Source organism: Ambystoma mexicanum, chromosome 13 (assembly GCF_040938575.1).
Source record: "Ambystoma mexicanum isolate Mex_15411 chromosome 13, UKY_AmexF1_1, whole genome shotgun sequence".
Classification (NCBI taxonomy): domain Eukaryota; kingdom Metazoa; phylum Chordata; class Amphibia; order Caudata; family Ambystomatidae; genus Ambystoma; species Ambystoma mexicanum.
In genome coordinates, this window is record NC_090938.1 from 360,067,721 (window position 1) to 360,093,634 (window position 25,914).

General features: G+C 44.2%; 1 protein-coding gene across 10 annotated transcripts in view; it reads right to left on the bottom strand.

Moving 5' to 3' along the window:
- The window catches only part of LOC138521215 (zinc finger protein 566-like), a 332,766-nt gene that overhangs the window by 30,370 nt on the left and 276,482 nt on the right, over positions 1 to 25,914 (bottom strand). For all 10 annotated transcript variants that reach the window (XM_069633874.1, XM_069633870.1, XM_069633873.1 and 7 more), the window contains one exon: positions 24,163 to 24,261. In XM_069633874.1, coding sequence (XP_069489975.1) covers positions 24,163 to 24,261 — 99 coding nt within the window. The remainder of the gene's footprint in view (positions 1 to 24,162; positions 24,262 to 25,914) is intronic.

Sequence of the window (25,914 nt, forward strand, 5' to 3'; positions counted from 1 at the left end):
AGTACTGTCTTTCAGGGAGATGCTGAAGCGTCCGCCACATCTACAACGTTTCTAGATGATCCTCACCAGCAGGAGGTATGGATACTGACAGCTCCATCGAGCGTCATCATCAGAGCCGGAATTCCTGTCGTTTGATTGTTCTACACAATGTTTCATTCGTGGTTATCCGTTGATATGTACCTGTGCTGTCAACCCCAGGTGTATGTTATGTTTTCACAATTGTTAACCTCACTAATGCAAGTACTATGTTTCAGGCAGTTGATGGAGCGTCAACCCCCGCACTTGATGCAGAGCCTGACATTCAAGTATACGAATCGGCGCAACAGCTTTCGGAAGTGCGCACTACATTTGCAACATCCATAGATATTCTTCAGCAGCACGAGGTATGGATACTGACAGCTCCAGCATGCGTGATCATATAACGTGATTCCATTTGCTATACTTTCTTCCCTATTAACGCAAGTGCTGTGTTTCAGGGAGACGACAAAGCTTCCACCACAATCACAACATCTCATTTAGATGATGCAGATGGGAATAGTTTCTTACCTGTAACTCCATTTCTCCAGCATTGGTATCTTTCATGGATTCACATGCTTAGAATATTCCCCGTAGTCAGGCTGGGAATCCCCGGTACATTATATAGACCCTTTCCCGTAGGAAAACTTTTTCGACGCTTATGCGTCCTATCCACCTCGTTTTGTATCATGCGTGCCCGCGCCATCAGGACGCCATGATATAAATACAGGACCCGCCCCCGCGCTCCCTCAGATTTCGGCCCCCAAAGTAGTGGGGGAACCAGTTTGCATGGCCAGGGGAGGCAGGCGGGCGCATGTGAATCCATGAAAGATACCAATGCTGGAGAAATGTAGTTACAGGTAAGAAACTATTCCCTTCTCCAGCATTGGATCTTTCATGGATTCACATGCTTAGAATAGATTACATAGCAGTACCATCCCTAAAAGAGGAGGCGTGCATGCAAACTCACATACTCTCCTCACAATCTCCGTTCTCTATGGTCGTGTACCCATCAGCAATTGTTAACATAGAAAACGAACAATATTCAATAATAATTGCAACAAGATCTAACCCCTCAACCGGGGCTTACCTTATTGGAATAGGTGTCGAAGCACCACCTGTCCCATCCGAGTATCTTCAGCATGTTGTTGTGATAGGCAGTAATGGCGGGTAAAAGTGTGTGTAGCCGCCCAGGTAGCCGCCATGCAGATGTCCCCCCGAGGGACTCCAGACCACAGCGCCGTCGACGATGCCACCGCTCTAGTTGAATGAGCTCTTGGGCGTCGCAGAAGAGGCTTCCCAGCCTCGGAATGGCAGTACGAAATGGTAGACGATACCCATCTTGACAGTCCTTGCTTTGAAATGGCTTTGCCTTTAGCACCCAGACCATAGGCCACGAACAATTGCCTCGTTTTCCTGAAAGGTTGCGTGCGATGAAGATAAAACTTAAGAGCCCTCTTCACGTCTAATGTGTGTAACGTGCGCTCCGCTCCCGAGCATGGCTCTGGAAAAAACGTAGGTAAGACAATAGAGGAATGTTTATGGAACACTGAAGGAGCTTTCGGCATGAACTGTGGGTTAGTGGCGAGGACCACCTTGTTCTTAAAGAATCTTAAGTATGGTGGGTCTACCATTAGAGCTTGGATTTCCGAAATACGTCGGGCTGAAGTGATGGCCACCAGGAAGGCCAATTTCCAGGACAAAAACTTTAGAGACGACGATGACATTGGTTCAAAAGGAGGTTTCATAAGAGACGCTAACACCAGATTGAGGCTCCACACCGGAGGAAATCTCTTCTCGGGAGGGAAACTCCTGAACAACCCTTTAAGGAAGTGCTTAATCAGGCGGTCGCTGAATAATGGTGCGGAATGTCGTTGACGTGTAAACCTGGAGATGGCGGCCAGGTGTACTTTTATCGACGACACCGATAAGCCCTTTTGAGCTAAGAACAGCAAGTATGGAAGGAGCTGTTCCGGCGTAATCGACTGCGGAACCAAACCTGGTTGATCCCCACACCACTGACAGAAACTCCTCCATTTGTACGAGTATGAAGTGTTTGTGGAAGGTGCTCTTGCCGCTTGCAGAATACGACGACACTCCTCCGGAATCGTTAGCTGGCCAAATTCGGCGAAGTCAGGAGCCAGGCCGTCAACTTGAGGCTGTCCGGGTCGTGATGCCAGACGATAACCTCCTGTCGAGACAGAAGGTTGGGGATCTTCCTGAACCTCATTGGCTCCGCCGCCGCTAAGTGCGGCAGGTCTGAGAACAACACCTGTCTGGCCCAATACGGAGCCACCAGAATCACCCGACATGGGTACTTGAGGATCCATTGCAACGTCCTCCGGATAAGAGGAAATGGAGGGAATGCGTACAGGAATTTGTTCGTCCATGGGAAGGAGAACGCATCCCCCAGTGAGCCCTGCTGAGGCCATCTGCTTGCATAATGCGGGCATTTCCTGTTGTCCTTCGTCGCGAACAGATCGATGGAAGGATGTCCCCACTTCTTGAATACATGTTGTAGTTGCTGGTCGTTCAGCACCCATTCGTGAACTTCGTTCATTTCCCTGCTGAGGGCATCTGCCTCCACATTTCTCACACCTGGCAGGTGGAACGCCAAGATTAGCATGTTGTGTTGCAGGGCCCAATGCCAGATTTTCTGTGCCTCCGTCGACAGGGACCTGGAACGTGTTCCTCCTTGTTTCCTTAAGTAAAACATTGTAGTCGTGTTGTCCGTCATGGCACGCACCACAGAGTCTCTCAGTTGAGGAAGAAAAGATTTTAGAGCCCACCGCACTGCTCTCAGTTCTAGCAGGTTGATATGCAGGGAGGACTCTTGTAACGACCACCGGCCTTGTACCTGTAACGTATCCAGATGAGCTCCCCATCCGCTCAGCGATGCATCCGTCACCACCGTCTTCTGGAACTCCGGTTCCACCAGAGGCATTCCTTTCGTTAGATGAGTGGAAACTCTCCACCAACAGAGGGTTTGTACCAGTTGTTCGTCGATGACCAGTCTGTCGGACCAGCGACCTTGGCTCTGCGCCCAACGGTCCGCTAGGAATTCCTGACAAGGCCTCATAAACAGACGGCAGTTGTTTATCAACGGAATGCAGGATGACATGGTCCCTAGTAGGGACAGGTATTTGCGCACCGACACCCTGGTACCGCATCTCCATTCCGACGTCTTGCTTTGTAGCTTCTGTATTCTTTCGCTGGATGGTCTTACAAGGCTTGTGTGCGTATGAAACTCCGCTCCTAGAAAGACCAAGGTCCTCGAAGGCTCTACGGAGGACTTGCTGAAGTTTATCGCGAAGCCCAGTTCCTGTAAGAGGGACATCGTGGCCCCCAGACTGTTTCTTGTTTGTTCCATGGATGAGCCTCTGACCAGCCAGTCGTCTAGATAGGGATAGACATGGTGACCGTCCTTCCTTAAATGGGCCGCTATGGGGGCCAAGCACTTGGTGAACGTCCTGGGGGAGGACTTGAGACCGAACGGGAGGACCTTGAACTGAAAATGCTTTCGCCCGACGATGAACCTTAAATATCTCCTGTGTCGTGGACGTATTGGGATATGAAAATATGCATCCTGAAGGTCTAGCGACGACAGATAATCCATGGGTTACACCGACCTGATAACCTCCTGGAGCTTTAGCATTTTGAACTTTGAGCTCTTTAGCCATTTGTTGAGTACCCTCAGGTCGAGAATGGGCCTCCATTTTCCATTTGGCTTCTTGACGACGAAGAACTGGGAATAAACCCCTTGTCCTTCCTGTGCCACAGGAACCCGTTCTACCGCCCCTTTTTGTAGCATAAGCGCCACCTCTTGTCTTAGAACTCGAAGGTGGGGCTGGGCCGAAAACACTGGCGGAAGACTTGGAGGCTTGTTTTTGAATTGCAGCGCATGACCCATGCGAATCGTGTCCAGAACCCATCGATCTGTGGTGATGCATTTCCATTGGTCGATATGATGAGAGACTCGACCCCCCCAGGACGTTCCGAAGGCCGTCATTGGTTGCTGGATTGCTTGTCCTTCGTCGACGAGGGACCCGAGCCGCGTCGTGTGGAGGCTTGATAATCTCTGCCTCTACGTGCCGATTGGGATGCCCGTCTGTAACCTTGTGAGGCGTATGAGGGCCTGTTAAATCCACGGTCCCTAGAGGCTCCAAAGCGGGAGTTTCCGGAAGCACCCCTGAAGGGGCGAAAAGAGCGAAAACTTCTACCTGTCTGGAGGGCGCCAAGAGACCTAGCTGTATCCGTGTCTTCTTTCATCCCCTTCAAGGCTTCATCTACCTTGTCTCCAAACAGATGTTCTCCTTCACATGGCATGTCTAGGACTTTGTACTGGACTTCAGGTCTAAAAGTAGTACATTTGAGCCACGCTTGTCGACGAAGTACTACATCATGATTGATTTGTTTGAACCCAGACTCTGCTAGGTCCACCGCAATATTAATTGCATGGTTCGAGGCCTCCTCGCCATCCCGTACTAGCAACATGGCTGCTTTTCGATGTTCTTCCGGCAGATGTTCTAGGATAGGGGCTATTTTATGCCACATCTCCCTATCGTAACGTGATACAATCGCCAAGGAGTTGGCTGCTCTTACCGTCGTGGCGCCGACTGAGAGCACCTTTTTCCCAAAGGCGTCCTGCCTCCTTGCCTCGCTTTCTGGTGGGGTTGAACATTTTTGCTGTACTCTGGCCTTCCTAGCCGCTGCCGCCGATACCACAGAGTCTGACAGTGGCTGTGATGTTAGACATTTTGGAGTGGACTCCGGAGCTTTAAACTTCTTCTCAATACGCTCCTTAATAGCCGGTTCCGAGAACGGATGACGCATCGTCTTGAGGCCTTCTTGCCATACGTGGTCCAGGATTGGGATGGCAAATACCGATTTTCTCCTTTGACCCATGTGATCAAAAAGAAAGCAATCTTTCTTTTGCTCCTCAGGAATTAAGCCGAACTCGGAACATGCTTTTCCCATCATTGCATGGAAGGCTCCCACATCATCCGGAGGAGATGGTTGTGCCTGGCTCCTCGTAGACTCTACCTCTACATCCAAATTCCATGTTGGGTCTCTCGATGGTGACAGGGAGATGTCCGACCCTGAGTCACCTCGTATAGAATCGGACTCCGATAGCTCACCCTCCTCCTGCGCTCGAGGACGATCCTTCACCACCTGGGAGGCCGACGGGCTTTTGGTCGTCGAGCGAGCTGCTTGAGCTTGTTCGTCGACGGAAGGTGCAGAGAATATCAACGATGAAGTGCCAGGCTGAGGGATCTGCGTATCCAGCCGCTGCAGGAGCTTCTGAAGTGTATTAAGCACATCCAGAGACAAAACCGTCTGGGGGGTCAGCAACGTCGAGGACAGAGGGACCACACCCCCACTCGTCGTCGACGTATTGGAAGGCCGTAGGCCCAAGTCCGACGGCTGCATAACCATGCCACATTCTCCTTCCACCGACGACCCCGGCAAGGCCGTGTCTGGCTGCAGTAGGACCTCACGGGGGGCCAGGTCACAAACCTCTGGCTGCCAAGCCATAGATTGAGTCACCGTCGACGAAGGAATCCCCACCGCTGCTGCCTGAATAGTAATAGGCATCGTCAGCGACACCGGGGTCGACGAGCAAGTAGCCGGCACCGAGCCTTTAGACTTCGTAGCTGATTTCGTTGCCGACTTCCCTGCTGAAGCGTCTCGACTCACGGAAGACCTAGGACGGTCCCCTGAGGAGGATTTTGATGCCGCTTGCCTCTCCGTCTTAGAGGATGAGGAGGAGGAGGAGGACTTTTTGTGTGATGAGGAAGACCCAGCATGCTTCCCCGTATGCTTGTCCGCAGGGCATTTTTCGACAGGCCGCACCTTCTTCGAGGGAGGTTCCGACTTGCTCCTGGAGGCCGTGGAGCCAACTTCTGATGCCGGATAGGCACCCGCTCCGTCGTTAAGCCAGTCGACCAACCTTCTTTTCCGGTCTTTAAGGGTTTTTTGGGAGAAACCCTGGCATATCTCGCATGTATCCGCCGTGTGGTGCGGGTGGAGACAGTAGATACAATCCATGTGGGCATCACCTTCATAGACTTTTTTGAGTCCACATGTCGCACACGGACGAAATAAAGCTTTTCCGGACATATTTATTCCAGAATGTAACGTCGCCGAAGCGAAAATACAACCTAATTTCGATTAGCAGTAACCACAAGGATCCCACTACTTTGAAAGACGGTTGAAATCTGAGGGAGCGCGGGGGCGGGTCCTGTATTTATATCATGGCGTCCTGACGGCGCGGGCACGCATGATACAAAACGAGGTGGATAGGACACATAAGCGTCGAAAAAGTTTTCCTACGGGAAAGGGTCTATATAATGTACCGGGGATTCCCAGCCTGACGACGGGGAATATTCTAAGCATGTGAATCCATGAAAGATCCAATGCTGGAGAAGTAAAGGAATCGTTGAAATAAGTCGATGAAATGTGATCATATTTTGATTTTCCTTGATTCTTTTGGACAATTCATCTTTCGCGGTTATCTCTTTATATGTACCTGTGCCGTCGATCCCAAGTGTGTGTTATGTTTCCAATATTGAAAACCATGCTAATCCAAGTACTGTGTTTCAGGGAGACGACGGAGCTTCCACCACAATCACAACATGTCATTGAGATGATGCAGATGTAAAGGAATCGTTGAAATAAGTCGATGAAATGTGATCATATTTTGATTTTCCTTGATTCTTTTGGACAATGCATCTTTCGCGGTTATCTCTTTATATGTACCTGTGCCGTCGACCCCAAGTGTGTGTTGTGTTTCCAATATTGAAAAGCATACTAATCCAAGTACTGTGTTTCAGGGAGATGCGGATGCCTCCTCTCCAATACAACCATTCATGGCAGTCCATGCAGAGCCAGAGGTATGGATACTAACAGTTCCATCGAAATAGATCATCACTGGTTGAATACTTGTCGTTTGATTGTTGCACAAAATGTTTAAATCGTATTTGGCTATTGAGATGTACCTGTGTGTTCGTCCTCACGTGTTTTATGCTAACAATATTTTGATACATAGTAATGAAAGTACTATGTTTCAGGGAGACGATGGAGCCTCATTCCTTGCTGGCTATGCGGATACAGAAAATATAGTCCTTGCAGCGCAAGAGAAAGGGAGGACATGCGGAAACGAATCGGAGCTACAGCGTGCAGATGTTGAAGGTCGAGTCAAAAAAGTTGCAAAGAAAAAAAAACAAAAAAGGTTAGTTACAAACAGTTAATAACTTTAAAAAGTTTTTTGTGGTGGGGACTATTTTATGTTTTTTTCCAGTCAATTCTACTACACTCCATCTTGTGTTTAAACTGAACATCCCTTTTCCAATCTCTCCTCCAGTTACCCGTGGGCGTCAGAACTATACACACACAGACAGTGAAGCGAATGAGAGATGTGGCTTGCCAGACCATGTACACTATGGAGGAACTATTAATTGAGGCGAGGCGTGTTCAGGCTCGAGATGCTCATGTCCAATGGCCAGAACATGAATTAGCTCTGTTTGGAGACTACAGCAAAGTTGCATTGGACCATAGCTACTGTGCGACTGGACCACCACAAGAAGATGTTATTGAATGTATTGGAGATAGCTCTGAAGTAGTTGCAGATCAATTTACACAATTTACACCAGCCAAACAATTGCCACCAAAAAACATGTCGACATTGTTGTTTTCTCCCATCAATGTTGAATTAGCAGATGTTGAAATGAGAGAGAATGAACCAGCCGCAGCATCCATAGACGCAACAATACTTGATAGCAGCGATATTACTTTCCAATGTGTTGACATCTCCACAACGTCAAAGGCCGAAACAACGTTGACGCAGGATGACAGTCTAATGAAAGAGAGCAAATACATTGTATTCGACAGTCGCTTGATGGAAATTATAAGTATGCTGAAATGTGTGCATTCCGTTAGAGGGAAAGTATGTGGGAAGCCATTGATTAATGTGACTCGTAAAATGAAAGGCAGTAACGTCAAAATAAATGCCGCCTGTAGATTAAATCATAGGTTCTCATGGTCTGCACAACCAATGCTGGGGAAAATGCCAGCAGGCAATTTACTGTGTGCAGCTGCTTTACTTTTTAGTGGCTCCAGTTTTAGAAAGTTAGAGGCTTTCTTTCAGTTTGTGGGACTCCATTTCATTTCTCGTGCGCTGTACTACACATACCAACGTGATTATCTGTTTCCGGCCATTAGTGATGCTTGGAGAATTGAACAATTGTCTCTAGCAAGTACATTCGAAGGCAAACGATTCAGGCTAGCCGGCGATGGACAGTGCGATAGCCCTGGATTTTCTGCCAAGTACTGCACCTACCACTTTCAGGACATGGATAGTAAGAAAATTGTGAGTTCGGAGGTCGTGCAGGTAACACAATGTACATCCTCAGTGGCCATGGAGAAACTAGGATTTATAAAATCAGTGGAAGATCTACAATCGAGGGGGATGCACATCGACCTCATAGCCACGGATAGACACATTTCAATTGCCAAGACAATGAGAGAGCAGTTCCCACATATTAAACATCAATTTGACGTATGGCATCTTGCTAAATCAATCAATAAGAAAATCTCGGCTGCAGGAAAAAAAAAAGTTTTGAAAGTATTTTGCAGTGGTCACATTCTATCACCAACCATCTTTGGTGGAGCTCAAAAACTTGCGAGGGGTCAGTGGAAATACTACTTGAAAAATGGCGGTCACTGATGCACCACTGTACCAACGTTCACCGCTGGACAGCAAATGAACATTTCCACCAATGTGAACATGGCCCTTTGTCCCCAGAGGAGGCACGGAAGAAGAAGTGGTTGATTCCATCATCACCGACACACAAAGCCATTGAGAAGATTGTTTTCGACAAAACTCTATCAAGAGATTTGAGAGGACTGACAGAATTCTGTCACACAGGAGATTTGGAGGTGTTCCACAATAGTGCCTAAAGTACAGGCCAAAGCGCTTGCATTTTAGCTTTCGGGGCATGAAACATCGCACTCTACTAGCGGTCTTGGGCCATAACAGCAATGTCGGACGTGAACAATCTAGGACTAGGGGTAAAGTAAGGATGCCTCGCTACACCAAGGTGTTTTCAAAACGAAGTAAGCAATGGGTGATCAAACCAGTCTATGATGAAATGCAGTTCGACTTTGTGAAAGGCCTTATTGTTGCTGTGTTAGAGAAGCACAGATATGGAATTTTGGAAGTTTCTGTACAGAGAAGTGATCCATTTCCACCAAACATTGCGACTGTGCCATGCCCACCCGATGCACAGCTGATTGTAAAGTACAAATCGCGGTTTAAATAATTGCAATAGGATTGTATTTTTGTAAATACATGTTATTGTACAGTGTACCAGTAAACCTAACCCCCAACTTCACCATCATGGGTGGCGAAGAAGCTGGGTGTCATCTTTGAATTCTCTATATTCACCTCACATATGTGTATGTATATATTTTTCTCATGTCTCATCTCATGTAAATGTAAATGCTGCGCACTGTTAACGGAGGGGAGGCTTGTGTATTGCAAATAATAAAACAAACAAACAAACAATAAATCTCACTTTTAACTCAACTCCTGTGGTAATTTATACTTTCACTGACCTTCCGCAAAAAATTAAATGTCTCAATTTGGGATGCAAAGCTCGCAGACAACGGGGACAAAATTGGGGCACTTAGAAGGCGCCAGCCAAGCAGGCCGTAGCATTTGGGAGAGAAGCCAGTTCGCATTTGCACATTGAGGCGCACTACATAGACGGATTCTAAACTTCAAGTTCTCATAGATGCCTATACTACGTGATGTTGCAAATAAAGAATGCGAAGGACAGTGCACAGATGAGGCCCACAAGTCGCACTCGAAGTATAAGGGTCTATTGTTTTTTGACCTTGAGACAGGGACCATGCCGAAAGAACTACATTTGAAGGGAGTGCGCAATAACGTAAGAGACGATAAGGCAGAAAATTCAGAAACTAGACCGAGTTTCAGTTTTAGGTCAGTATACGAAAAATCATTGTCAAGAGCACGGTCCGTTTTACAGACTGCATTACGAAGAGACACAATGGAAATTTCAAATATAATGTAAGTAAATCTTTACACGCTTTTATACCGGAATTAAGATTTAATGAATGGATGCATGAATAAATGAATGAATGAAAAGCTAGGAAAAGCAAGTAAAACTGTTCGTAGTGGGCACATGGGCATGCGGGTTCACTGGTCTCACCGATCTCGCTCCTTGGCCCAGCCACTTTTCCCTGCACTACGGGAGTGTCTCTGTATCCTTCAGCCCCTTGTCCCGGCATTTACCTTGCACTTGCCACCAGCTGGCCCTATTATTTAATTTGTATTCAACTATCCTTGTACAGCCCATCCCCATGCGCGATCAGAAAGACACCTGGCCTAGTGGGATCGTTGTCTGTCTGCCCTTGTTCCCCACCTGCCTTGTCACGCCCATATATATAATATAAACAAATAAATGGCTTCCGGAGTTCATATGAATATTCTCTAAACATTTGATGCCAAATAAATTTACTTTACCAAATGTACCGTGTTGCTGTTTCATTGTAAAGTACAGTTTCATATTCCGAATTGTGGCGCGCTGTGTTGTGAGTTGATCTGTGTTGGTTTCCGGGTTCTGTGTGGAGTTGCGCAGAAGACGACTGGGCGCATTTGCCTACGCAGCACAGTAACGTCACGGGGAGAGGCGGGGAATATGAATGTTTTGATAATGTCAGGCTCAGGGGCGGGGGAATTGATTTAGTGCCGCAAAAGCAGGTCAGCCAGGGCTATCGGGGAAAAGATAGGATTATCAAAAAATGGCGGCTCCCAGGTGCTTGTTTTCGCGTGCGTTTAATGGACGACAACTCGGGTAAGGTCCATAGGAAAGTTTTCTAAAATCGAGCCACTTAGCCTTAAAAAAACATGGCCGACCCATAGGGACAATACAAATTTTTACTAGAGTATGCCTTTAAGCTATCCTCCTGGGACAGTGCCCGAGACACGAGGATATTGAGAAAAGGATATGTATCACCCTTTACAGAATGTCCCTCCGTGAATAAAAGTCTTGGTAGCTTTCCGGCAAGCAGTGAAGCCTGAAAAACAAGACTGACCGTGCACCGCCGAATGTTCATGGCAGAAGCTCGCAAGGTTGGTAGACATTTTTTCACAATTTGTGTATGCAATCCATTGGTACCCAAGACAAAGTACTGGATAGATTTGAACAGTGTTCATGCTACGTAAACATTGGCAGAGATCCGTTCTCAGTTTATAGAATGTTACATCTCGTCTGTACCAAGTAGCAACATTACGGCTGCACAGGAAATTCCAGAAGTCATTTTCTTCAGCACCCTCATCCAGGAGAGGTGCCAAAACCCACATGAGTCCATGAAAAACACACAATAGATATGAGGGGCGTTATTCATGAGCCATTTATAGTTATTGCATGAAGTAACATGTAGTAGCAATACCTTTTAATTTACATTTTTGCAGATGATGTGGCCTAGCTCCAAATGAAGAAAGGTTTGATCGGAACAACAAGACTCTGGGCCTCATCACAAGTCTGGCGGTAACCCTTAAATGCGGTGGTAGCGCTATTACTGCTGCATTTAAGGGTCTGCCAGGTCATGGCTTTGGCGGATTTCCCCCCAGCTCTGAGCTGGGGGAAAATCTGCTGCAAAATTGCTGATTTTCAGCGCGATTACCGTCGGCGGGAAATCCGCCGGCGGTAATAGTGCGAATTTTCCCCATTGGGCCCATTGGGGAATGAGGAATTACCGAATGGACCCATATGGGAATGGGCAATAACCCTTCTGCCAAACCCGTGATCCGGTGCTAATAGCGCCGTGGGGTTCGGCGTAGGGCTATTAGCGCTGGTGCCAATAGCGCCGGCGTTACCGTCCAACTCGTGATGAGGCCCTCAGTCTTTTGATATGAGTCATGACCAGAGTTTCTGAGAGATGGTTGGACTAATCAAGTCAGTTTTTCTGACTCTTCTGAATACCAGTGCAGTTTTTAGAAACAGCAGCACGGATGAATACAGCATCCTATTTGTTGTTTCAATGGAGGGTGCATCTAACATTAAGGTCCTGACGAAGGCGGTCAAATACATAACCCACTGAAACGTCCACTCAAGAGTAGGCTTCAGTTATTCTTTGAGCAAATAGTGTGGGCTTTGATATACCCCAGTACATCGATTGGAGGCGTAGACCCTACAGATATGATGAAAGCTGAATAGGATTGTGAATCCATGGTTTAAAATAACTGCAGATGCGTATTATTGATTTATTGAACTACTTCATGCATGCTGCACTTTACATGTGTTCTGCACTGTGTTACAGCAATTGTGCAAGAATATAAGATTGCATAATAATTAGCATAAAATGATAATGCTAATCGCATGCCAGGTTGAGACAGCATGTAAAGAAAAATTTGAATTATGCCCGACAGTATAGGGTCGGAAGTTCTTACAGGCAAAATGGGTTATTTAAATTTGTTTGTATTTCATGCATGAATTAGGATCAATATCGAGCTTTTGGAGAATTGGGTCTTATATACAAACATTTATATTGTTTACTCATGTATTATGCACTTTGTGAATTTGCATACTGACCTTGGTGAAAAAAACGACAGTAACTACGGGAATGAACCAATTGGACTTATTCCCACAGCCACCTTTTTAGTACATGTTTGCGGTTATTTGTTGTCTTTCTATATTGGTGATATAGAAACTATTTGTGTAAAGCATCAGCTACTAAGAAATATATGAATATATAAATCCAAGAAATACAAAAAAATACAACAATCTAAAAGTGTCCATTGGAAAATGAAAGCTTTTGTTTGCAAAGGTAAAAAGATGAAGTAAAAATGAATATTGGTTTCTGCTAGGAACCCCACCTGTGTTTCGTCAAGACAAATAATGACACTAGGAAAGTCAAGGACGTTGGGGGAAACTGCTCGCACTGTTGGTTAGAGCATCGGGGGCTCCAGGGGTTGCAAAAGCACAATGCTCTTCAGGGAGACACGGTCACGTTGGTAGGCACTAGAAGGTAGTCCGGAACAGGAGACTCCCTCCAATCCACACAGACACTCACACATACCAATATGCTAATTATCTCCTCTACACCAACAAACAATAGAATGCAGCTATACTCCTCGATCAATTCTGTCTAGCTGCACACATTCCTATACACGTCAATGAATGCCTATACACTCTTTAGAATGCAGCTAAACACCACAATAAATCGTCTTCGCTGCACACAATCTCATACACAAGCTCCACCACTGCCAGAATGCAGCTCCCAAGCCAAATCGGCCTTGCTGCACACATTCTCCTGATCTCACACTGCCAACGCACCATGCCTAGCATTAGAATGCAGCTACACACCACATAAACCACCCTGGCTGCACAAATACTGAGTGCACCCAAGCACTTATTACTACCCTAGTCTCTCCACTGACCTGGACTACGGTCCCAAAAGGCGCTCATCCCACAGCGCTTTCGAGGTCATACCAATGCTAAAAAAGTCACTGTACAAATGCCCAATCACATAACAGATTAACACTTTGATAGTGTGCCCAGCAATTGGTGGTTCTAGTTTAAGTCAGCAATCTTTTGGAAATTGATCAACACTAAGTTGGACTTGGAGGTATTTGAAAGAATACCTCAGCAATGACTCCTACCTAGGTTGGAGGACCAAAAGAACACATCAGGCACGACAATCAGAGTATCAAAGTCTCAAGACCATAAAAAGGATGCACTGCACGATTCACAGTACCAGAATGCATGAGATCCTAGCAACAGAAGTACCCCTTCATATGCTATAGTCAAGATAAAGGGCCACAACTCCTCAGAGCTGGTTAGGCCCACCGCATCAAGAAAGGGAGGCACTTTGGAAGGTCTCCACTATTGATTTAGAGCAGACTTTTTGTTAGGCAAGATTGTATGCAGTACCCTTTGGGTGCACTACAACAACCCTGACCTCCTGGCAATAGGAACCCAACCTTTGGTATAAGTCTGTACTACACAGGTTGGTGGCGTTGCTAGGCCATAAAGACTGCATATGGATACTAAGGCACAATAACCATATACTCTAGGGACACGACAGACACGAGGTTCAATTTCCAAACAAGTCTGGTTTATTTCAAAGTATTCTCAGTCGGCCGACTGCGGTCTAACATCTCGCAACGTGTGTACCCAGACCTCGTGAAACGCAAGAGAGCGAGCAACGCTCAAGCAACAATATATATGCATAACATGCAATCTTTTGAAGGCAATTCAAACCGCCCACAAATGTATCGTTCAGGCTAGGGTTCAGTGATTGACAATCATGACAATTATGACACGTTATGACAAGTCTCTATTCAGTCTAAATATACTTATTCTAGTAACAGTAGTTGTTATGGAGAACATAAAGCTCTTAGTTCAGCAAGGATATCTATGTGTTTCTATTCATGAACCAAGGATAAGACAGTTCTGAGGCAGAAAATACCAGTCTCTGAAGGAGTACTGCTAAAAGAATATAATTCATGCTTTAACTGCCTTTCACTACAGCGTTTGCAAGACAGGCCAGCACCTGGTCTGCTGATTAGATGCGGCTTCTGCTCGCCTCCAAGGACTTCACGAGGGAGGAAAACAATGTATTTCTGTATCATTTGACATTCCTGTCTGTGTTAGTCTTTCAGCATTCAGGCCGTGGCCTCGCACCGTGCATGAGCTTCAAGCATAGAATACATTTTGAAAAGCGTTTTTGACAGAAAGGAAAAAAGCAAATGGCGGACATTTCACAAAATGGACGCCCTCTGGTTACATTGACGATTCTGTGTTTGCGATGTTTGTCACATGATGCGATTGGTTTCTGGCCAACATAATATACATACCATACATACTATAGGGTCGTTTCTGGTCTAACAGCGTGATTGAGTAGCCAGGCTTATCTCAAGAGAGGTCAATGTGAGCTGTATGGGAGTTACACAGAGATTCACAGTGACAAGTATTCAAATAAATTCTTACAACCAAGGTTTCTTGATTAAACAATTATTGATTTATTTAACAGTCAGTTTGAGTAAGCCTTCTTCAGAAGGGGCAATATAATAATAACACACAAATACACTCCAAAATACACACTTTTAATATTTTTAAATCAGTAAGTACCCTTTTGGGATGGCACACAGACACTTCCTACACCCTCAGGTGACTTTAGTAACTAGGACACTTTGGACATTAATATACTGCTGTTGGCATTAAGAATCAGACTTAAGAGTGTGTCAAAGAGAAATGTTATTAGGACAAAACAAGAGATCTTACAAATATTCTCAAAGCAGGTAAGTACCTTTGGAAAAAAAAATGCAAAGTTAGTTAACCCCTTCCTGAAAGGAAGACCAAACACAATGTCAGAGGGAAGAAGAGTCATTCAGGGAGCCACGCGAGGCCAAAGTCAATTGGGCAAAAGTCTAGGTGAGCTGAAGAAGCACTTCTCAGAGGCAGGTAAAAGTCTTGCACAATGTTTTTAGAAGTCTTTGTAGAGTAGAAGAAATCAAAGTAGGGCCACAAGCTGTTTAGGCTTAACTGAGGACAAGTGCAGTTACACAACAAGAGGTAAATTCTCTTAGACTGTACAGTACCTTTGGCTTTGGCTGGCTTCTGTTCCTCTGCAGATCCTGTGTTCCTGGGCCTCAGTCATTGGGACAAGAGGGAGGACGTCTGGAGGACTGCTGCACTGCTACTGGACGATCGGCGACAGAAAAGGACCAGCTTCCATTCAGTGGCACTTTGCGGGTTCAGCTCCTCGCGTCCAAGCAAATTGCAACACTGTGGACTCTTCGCTGTCCAGATGGGCTTTCCTTGCATCTGGGGTCCAGCACTCTGTTGAGATGGCTCAGGCTCGGTCAGTCCTGCTTCCTGGGAGTCCAGAGGATCTTCCTGGAGCTCTTGGCCAACTTAAAAGCAACATACACAAACTCGTGTTCCTCTCCCTGGCTATTCGGTTCCAGCAGAAACTGCAGTGGAATTTCAACCAGCTCCGAGAGGATGTCCAAGTGGCTTACTTTGGAGTTGATTGGTCCCACAAACTCAAGGGGTCGAGGCAAATTTAGAGCTTCAGCACAGCAGCAGGACTTCACCGGGCAAACCAACAGTCCAGGAGTTGCAGCAGGTGTCTCTTCCAAGTTCTTCTTCAGATTCCTTCGTCCAGTGGTCAACTCTGCCTTCCAAGCCAAAAAGCCTCGCCTTTTATGCAGGTTTCTCCCATTCATTCCAGCCTAGCTGTTAGTCACCCAGCAGGGTGGCTGTCCGTGCCGGACAGGCAGCTGGCCAATCACCTAAGAGTGCATTCCTGTCTTCTAGGAGACTAAGCACAGGACGTTTCGGGCACCTCCCTTGCTTCCTGCCCCGACCAGACACCCTGGAGCCAGAGGCGGCTTCACTCGTGAAGCTTGCCAAAGGCAAAGCGAACAAAGGCACCAAACTTGGTTCGGCACGCAGAGTAAATCTCAAGGACATTTCCACATAAAAATGGTGAGAAAAGAAGACCGGGGCCATTTTGACAAAAATGGCAGCTTTGAGTGCTTTAGTGCAGCTGCGTCTGCAGCCTGCGGTAAATGCACACCACGGTAGTTAAAAGTAAACCACTGTCACCAGCCATTCATTCATTGAGGAAAGGGTAACATAAAATTGTTACATGAGAAGCTAGATAAAGGGTATACTAAGTAACCCCTCCAGCACCCTATTGTAAGATAGTGTGTGCTGGGTCTAGAAAGTTACAATGCAAGTAAAGTCAATTTCACTTCACTGCTCTTGGAAACAGTAGTTTCACCAAGAGAAGGTATTTAAACCTTTGGGAAATCTATGAGACTTCCCAGTGCCACTGCACTGAAGGTGCAGTGTGACACAATGTAAAAGATGATACCTATGGAGTTTGTCAGACTCCACAAACAAAAAGAAACACAGAGTTCAAAATCACATTAAAAACACGAGAGAGTGGGGGGGAAAAAGGTCTTACTCTCTCCAGGTTAAAAAAATTAAGACCTCAAAATCCAGCAAAGTTGCTGAGGGTCTCTAAGATGGAGAGGAATTAGCACATTTCTGAGAATTCTCCCTAACACTTTCCCAGTGGCTGGCTTAGTCAAAGGTGGGGCCAGGAGCAGTCCTTTGACATCCCTTGCTGTCCTCTTCATTTTTGGATACTTGGGTTCCACGTTTGGCTTAAGATTGATTACAGATCCTCTCCCAATAAGCAAATTCCCGGGCTCAGGGGCCCCTGCCCACCTATCAGGGGACTGACTCAAGTTTTGTAATCTGCATTGGGGCTATCTGAAGCGCCTTATCCAATCCAAACCAATGTAATTATTGTGTAGGCTCTGGCCACAGCACAGGAACAGTGACCATAGAAGGCAACATCAGACCACTGTCCAAAAGGAAGAACATCAAAGGAACAGAGGAGCACAAAACAGGGCTTCAAGCAAACATGGCCAGCCATTTTGAGCACTGCAGTGCCCCATATAGTGCCATGTAGTTAAAATGAAAAAGGTGGAAAGGAGAGCACCCCAAAAGGTAAACATAAACGTACCAGCCTGACTGTGCTCCAGTCAGTATGGGAAAAACAACCACACTGCAAAAATAATGGGAAAATACCCCTGCACTACTACCTTTTTTTTTTGTATTCACATTTTTATTGTGTACTAATCAAACAAATGTAAACATGACATCAAAGCACAACATATAAAATAATACCCCGCTGTCGTTCCTTCACACATTTCATGCACAAATTCCTACTTCAATAGTTAAGAATATTTACAGCATATAAAATAACATTGAACCTCTTGCAAAGCAGATCGTATCATGAATCTATAAATATTTCCCAAATTCACAGGTAAAGGTTGCCTCTCTTTTCTCTGTGCATTAACACATTTTCTATAAGGGACATTCTTCTTAAACCCTGCTTAATCTTGGTCAATGATTTCAGCTAGCAAAAGTTCAAGTCTCATTGCTAAAGCCTTTGCCAATGTTTTGTTGTCTGTGGTAATAAGGTTTATTGGTCTGAATCTACTCAAATACAACTGTGGTTTATCCTTCTTCAAAAGCAATGAAATACTTGCATGCCTAATGCTCATTGGAAGGGGTCTTTTATTCTTTGACGATTTTAACATAGCCAGCATTAACTCGATAACTATGTCTGGCATAACCTTATACAACTACACTGGTATACCATCCGGACCTGGACATTTTCCTACATTTAGACGATGAACCCCCTTCAGATCTTCCACGCTCAATTCTGCTTCCAGTCTTCACCTCTCTTCCTGTTTGACTCTTTTCAAGTTGCATTCAGCTATATAGTCCTTAATATTGTTTCCGTCTATCTTCACCTCTGTAGTATAGTTTTGCAAAATAATCTTTAAATCCCCTAATGATTTCTTCTGGCTCATATGTAAGCACTCCTGAGAGTCCATCCATTGCAAAGATCGATCTTTCATTGTCCATAATCTATAGCCTATGGTCTAGTAGACTATCACACTTATCACCTTCATCGTAGTTACATCTTGTCCTGAATAGCAGCCTTTCTGCTTTCTCCATGAGTATTTTCTCCAGCCTGTTTTTTTTAAGACTTCAAAGCAGTTTTTTGATCTATTGATAAACTCGCTGAGAAATTCATAGTGTGTGTTATCAATATCAATCTGGATTTAGATGTGGGTCCTCTACTGCCCATAACATAGCTATTTTAGTAAGTGCTATTGAATATTCCTGGAGGAATCGAGGGCTGCCAGTGTATGTAGCCTATATTGATTTCTCGGTAGCCTTTGATACTATAACTCGAAGTAAACTATGGGCCAAACTAGAGCTCTGGGGCATACCTGGCGGGCTGTTGTACATGATACAGCTGCTCTACTAGGAAACCTCTGTGAGAATATGGCTGGATGCTGAGGGGAAACTGTCGGAAAATATCCAGACGTCACGTGGTGTAAAGCAAGGGTGCACTTTAGCTGCTACCCTGTTTAATTTATATCTGGCAGACTTCCTTAGAAATGTTACTAATATACAAATGAACGACATCAAGCTAGGCAATCTTATGTTAAAGTGGCTGGGATATGCAGACGATCTCATATTACTAGACTATATACCCAAAGGTTGACAGGCAAAATTAGATGAACTAGATAAGTTTGCTATAGTAAATAATCTAGTTATAAATATTGGAAAAACTAAAATTCTGAGATTTGAGATGGAACAGCCTAACAAGAAAAGGTATAACAGCGGGTGGTCATTGAACCAACAACCAATTGAAGTGGTTAATGAATATAAATATTTAGGAATCATTATGGATAATAAACTCACATGGAAAAAACATTGGTCCGAAACTAAAAGAAAATGCATGATTGCAACAATGGCATTAAGTTTGTTGGAAACCAGGGCAGTTTTTCAGTTGAAACAGTTGTCAAATTGTACTCGGCTAAAATTGTCTCCTGTTTGATCTATGGAGCTGAAATTTGGGGAAACAAATTTGGAAATGAGCTAGATAAATTTGAGGCAAAAATGCTGAGGACATTGATGTGAATGCCTAAAACACTACCCTATGAATATATATTGTTGGAATGTGAGATAACTAGTGTAAGAAGTAGAGTGCAATTGTCAGCAGCCATGCTATATGTTAAATTGACTCAGTTAGCTAATAATACTTTTATGGTTCGAATGATGGAGCAATATGATGTAATTGATACTAAAACTGATTTTGCAATGATAGATGGATGGAGATCAACTTACCTCAAATGGATAAATAACGAGGGCTTTTGTTGGCTGCTATACTATGTGGCCCAGCTAAAACGCAAACTGAAAAAACAAATATGCGATTTTGATCGAGAACAAAGAATAGTGAATCTGGCAACCAAATCTAATAGTGGGGTATTTATAGAGCACTTGGTATTAAGACTGACTAAACCTAACTATCAATTGGCGTATCGTAATTGCTCTGCCATTCGCTGGTATCTGTTGTTCAAATTTAACTCCTGTGATGTCATGGAAATACTAGGCCCAAAGGTGGGTATTCCTCGAGAGACCAGGTTTTGTCATCTCTGTGGAGTAATGTGTGTGTGTGAAAGTCTAGACAAGCTACGTAGAAAATCATTGATGGCCTATGATACCTCAATGTATACTTGTAATATGCATATTGTGTGGAAGAAGTTATTAGGTGGAAATGACTTGAATTTATTTTTTTATTTGATGACATTTTATGTGATGATTTTAGACATTTTAAAAGAATTATCAAAACATATTTTATATTATTAGATGCGTGTGGATTTTTATGAAGTGTATTTAAGATGGAAACATTCATGATGTGATGTGTTAAAATATGTAAAACTTAATTGTTGTATGCATATTATAAATAAATAAACTCACTGAGCAATTCGTAGCGTGTGTTTCCATTTGGTTTATTTCTGCACTTAGATCCTTTATCTCTTCCTCTTGCATCCTCTTCTTCTTACTCGATAGACCAATCATCATACCTCTCATATAGCATTTAAAGGCCTTCCAGACAGATTCCACTGACACCTCCTCTGTCCAGTTTTGTGCTGCAAAAAATGTTGCCTCCTATACTATTTTGTCTAATGTCTCTACATCGTCAAGCAGGGTCACATTCATTTTCCACATGTTTGATTTTGGCATAGGGTAAGTTAAAAATACTTATACAGTCACTGTGGCGTGATCAGAAATCAATATGGACTCTATATTCCCTGGTTTGTAATTCTGTGTACACAAACCAGATGTTAGGATCATGTCTATACGGGAATATGTTTTAGGTCGACCAGATTGAAATGTGTATCTTCTTTCTTGTTGGTGATCTAGTCTCCATACATCTTGCAGTTTGAACTCATCCATTATGTTAACCAGTTTCTGGCGTTTTTCCATGTTTTCAGTACATAAAGTACTTTCACTCCTATCAATTAATGCGTTAAGTGTAGCATTAAAATCTCCCCCCATTATAATGTTTGTCTCATTCAAATACTGAAGAAACTGCGCTATGTTTACATAGATTGCATAGAAGTAGCCATCTCCCCCGTTTGGAGCATAAATGTTGCAGAAGTTACATTACATTTTGTATTCTCATGGTCACACATAACATTCTTCTCTCTTGGTCCCTTTTACATGTCATTTCAGACACTGGTAGGTTCTTCCGAACTAACGTATCAGCTTCAATTAAATGTGTTTCCTGTAACAGTGCTGCATCTGTCGCCATCTCATTTAAACGATACAAAATCCTCTTTCTTTTGTCTGGACAATTAGCTCCAGTCACATTACAAGAGACCACCTTTATGCAACTTTATACATTGTTTGCCATATTTGTATTGAACGAATCCCACCCAGTGAAAGAACATGAACACACCACAGACTCGCATACAAACAAACTGTTAATACACCCACATAAAAGACAAAAAAACACAAACTAACTTGGTATTGTCGAACCTAACCCTAAGGCAGCTAACTCCTGTGTTCACAATAATTAGTAAACCAGACTCCTTCCTCCCCATCAATTCCAATCCTAGAAGTTATTTCCATATGCTACTTTAAAAAGCCATTCCACATTTAAATCGTGTAACAATGTTTTATCAACGTGCCTTACCACCTCACATAGATTCTCATATTATACCTTCATTGTGCCTATGCAAACCAGCATAGATTTATTTGTACCGAGTTTTATTGGTTTTGATCTTCGAGTGCATAAAAGAAAGTACCTGGCTAAATTGTTGACACCACACCATACTAACTTTCTATTGGTGTGCTGAACCCGTTTCATATCACATATCATTCCCTTTCCTGCAAGGTGTCAGCAACACTGTTGGCCCATATGGTGTCATTCTGCATGCTACCATGTACATTCTCATCTTCTGGCCATTAGCTATATTATGTAGGAGTCAACAGCTGTAAAAGGAAACTTTTATGTGAGGGTGATCACTTCAGCGTGCAACATTCTCTGTCAGGCCTAACCCACCAGCAATTCAAAAAATATAATGCCCACATAGATTTCCCATATCAATATTTTGTCTCCAATGGGTGGGTATGATCAAATCTGCGAGCCAAAACTAAAAATGCATGTGATTATGTAATCCACTATGCATTTTTGGTTCTTAACGCTTATAGTGATAAGTTACCTCGCCTGGTGTCAATGGCGAGGTCGGTCAGGGGTTAGGTAGCTGACAGGAGGGAGCCTGCTGTTAATGGCAATGTCTGCCAGAGATTAAGTAGTTGATAGGTGGTGGTCCGATGCTAATGGTGATCCGATTCCCTGCTAAATTTCGTCTCGTAACCAAGAGGTCACAACAATCTACTCCACCGATAGTGCCGGCCAGAAAGAAGTAATGGATGAGGTATAGCCAATACTGTCTCTCCCCATGCACCCCATGGCTTCCAGTGCGAGCGAGTGAGAAACAACCCTCGACCAGACTAATGTAGCGTACTATTCACTCACCTTACGGGGGTCCACCGCAATGTCTCACTTCATCCCTCCTGCATTGATATCAGTGCCGCCTGTAATATCCACACTTCCTCATGACCCATACTGACATCCTCTGGGTCACTGCTATTAGAGGAATGGCCCTACAGAACCCACGTGATCCCTCATGTTCACATGGACATTCAACCCGTGCAAATAACGAAAATCTATGTGGCCGTTAATAACGGTAAATGACAATTACATTTCATAACTTTATGAAAACAAAACAAATACCTAAAAAAGTTGGATATAACCTTACTATTAATTCTACATGGCCACTTACTGCATACTACTGAACTGAACCTTTATCCTGATGTACATCTGAAAGGGAATTATTAAATAAACAGCAAAAAAAAACAAAGCTATTCTTGATCAACCCTCGGTTTTCCTGCATTTATGAGCCATAGTTCAGCCCCAGCAGGGTCATCTGTGGATCCCACACCTCCATCCATCCATATAAACTTTCAGAATTGCTGGTTTCACGTAAATCACTTTGATATTCTTCTCCAAAGCCAAAGCCTTTGCTTCTTTAAAAGCCTTCCTTTTCTCCACAATTTCCTTTTCGTAGTCTGGGAAAATGGCTAGCGGGTGTCCACCATGCATTAGTTTCCTTTCATTCCTTGCAACCTTTAGGGTGCTTTCCTTGACACTTACTTTAGTGAGCACCAGGATAATTTGTCTTGGTTTATCAGCTACAATCTTACCAGCTCTGGAACAGTAATCCAGATCCTCAGGACTCACAATCATCTTTCCCAGTACATCTGCTAGAATCACTAAAACTCGGGAAATCAGATCTTTATCTAACTCCGCATCTTCCTGTAGTCCCAGCAGCGAAGGTCAAGATTTCTGCTTTCCAACTCAAGGCTCATGTTCCTTTTTTAAGCTTTGAAACTTCAGACCTCAATTCTTTGTAGGCCCTGTAGCTCACTGCCACTTCTGTAACCAAAGCTGTATTATCAGACTCCACCTTTCCAACTCGAGACTCCAGGTGGTTGACCTTTGCATTCAGCTCAGTCAGGGAACACTTCACCTCACTCACATCTTGTGAAACCTTCAACAAGAGAGCATACATTTAGCTGTTGCCAGGCATTTCTTCCAAGTCACCATCTTGTTTAGTCTTTTTTGGGGCAGGGTTCTCCGGCTCCATCTTCTTTTTGTTCACAGCACCCATTTGCTAGGCGCAGTGATCCAATATCCACAGACAGGGGAGGGAGCAGGAGCTGTTGGTTCAAGCTGCTGCCAGATCAGCCGACTTTCCAGAATCTGCACTACTCTCCTCAAGGGAGGTCGAACAGACTTAAATGGGGAACCCTGTAATGGTAGATGTAAGGACCGATCAGTGCCTCAAAATGAAAAGCGTTAAACTAGGGATTTAGCTTGAAGAAGACCTCACTCCCAGAAATCTGTCCAGGATCACACACACCGAATGCAGATATTCTGCGGCACTAACAGAAATGGGAAAGCAGCACAAAGAAAAGATTTTTCTAACAATGGTAAAACAATCTTTTACGTGAATTGCGTAGCAAACACTAAATTAAAAACAAATTATTTAAATACTGTGGGCATCCACTGCGTGATAAGTGAGTAACAACAAGTGTGGATTTGTCATTTACACGTCGTAAACTTGTCATTACAAGGAGGTTGTGTAAGTATAAAATTACTCACTTCTGGGTAAATTGCTGCTCTGTCTGTTCTTCAAGTCCCATTGGTCCAAAAAACATACCTCCTCCTCTTCTTTTATTATGAAGGAAACAAACTCATGCCCTGTTAGTAAAAGGAAGATACATATAATATTACAGCTAGCAGAGGAAACACAATATGTACACAAGTGAATTTGAAAGACACTATATTACACAAAGGAAAGAGACCAGTAAAATAATATCATGGGCATGAGCCATCATTATTAATTGACAAAAAGATTGTGCCAAAAGCTGAATTTCCCAAACACTGAGGTTCCTGGATATTAAAGTGTAAGTGTGAAAGTCCACAGCATTTGGCACTTTAGCTGAAACAGCAAACAATGCATCAGTCACGATGGTTCAAAGAAAAGCCTGACAACAGATAACAGTAGCATGACCTAAAAGGAAATGTCCCACTGAGTTCTACAACATTCCTTACAACCATTGAAAATCAGCGCATCACCTCATAATACTACTTTCAAAATCTGTTACTGTTCAACTAATGAAGAGAAAAATAGTAAGTTTGATTCAACCCTTGTGATGAAGCCCCCTGCTTGTGCCTGCAGTTGGGGGATGCAGTGACCATGCACGCTGGTGCCCCCACACATCTTGTAGTGCTTGGCCCAGGAGAGGGACACTGCAGATCCCTCAGATCACCCCACCTTGCATCAGGGCTTGTTGTAAGTGGCACTCACTGGCACGCCACACTCAATTCTCTGTGCCCTTTAAGGGATCCACATGTGCTGCAAACAAGTGAATGCCCAAGAGGCCTTATTGGCTACAGTCCCCCTTTTGTCTCCGCCTAAAAGATGAAGAAATCAAAGTCCTACTAAAATTGCTGACTCCAGCTGCAGCATGCTGCGAGCAGAAAGGACCCAACCAGTGCAGCTGCCTGGCAATCCTGGAGAGAATGTTTGTGGGGCGTTCTGATCAGCACAGTACAGTACTTACGTGTTTGCCCACGGGGGAACTCGCCCTCCCGGGGGCGTTATGCATCCACATTTTAAAATGTTGTTAAATCTGAAGTAAGAAGGGTAAACAAAAGAAAACACTGGTGATATGTTAGTTGTTTTCCCCTAAATATTCTAGAAGGGTATACTTTACTATTCCAATTAGACTCCTAGAAAGCCGAGCCTGAAATAGGATTCCTCGTAGTGCTAGACAGAGCGGGAGAGACAAAGGACCAGTAGGTGAAATTAATTAAACAAAAGTGTTTGAGGGACTAAAAGTAAGGACTGCGATAGCGGTGTAGGGAGCAAGGAGGGGGAGCAAGGAGGCGGCGAGCAAGGTGCAAATCAATTAGGAGTGAAGAGATGGAGGAAGGCAACTTGTGGGAGCATGAGGAAGTAGAGAGTTCTAAGAAAAATGGTGGTGAGAAGGAAAAGGAGATTGGGCCGAAGAGGAGAAAATAATAGAAGTGGGCAGAGAGGACAGAAGGGGTTACGAAGCTATTGAGGAAGTAGACTGGAAAGAGAGGAAAGAAGATGAAGAGATGGATTGGAGGTGGGTAAAGGTGAAGGAAATACCAAAAACAAGATGGTAAGAGAAAGTATGACAGTTGATAAGAGGAAGAATCAAGGAAGATGGAAGAAAATACAAGGAGTACGGAGGGGAAACTAAAAAGAGAACTATAGCTAGTCCAACCAAAAAAAAGTCAACTGGCTGGTCTTGTGGTTTCCTCAATCAAATGGTGACCGTTGATCTGTTTTTGCCAGGCAATGTTCAGAAAATGCGGCAG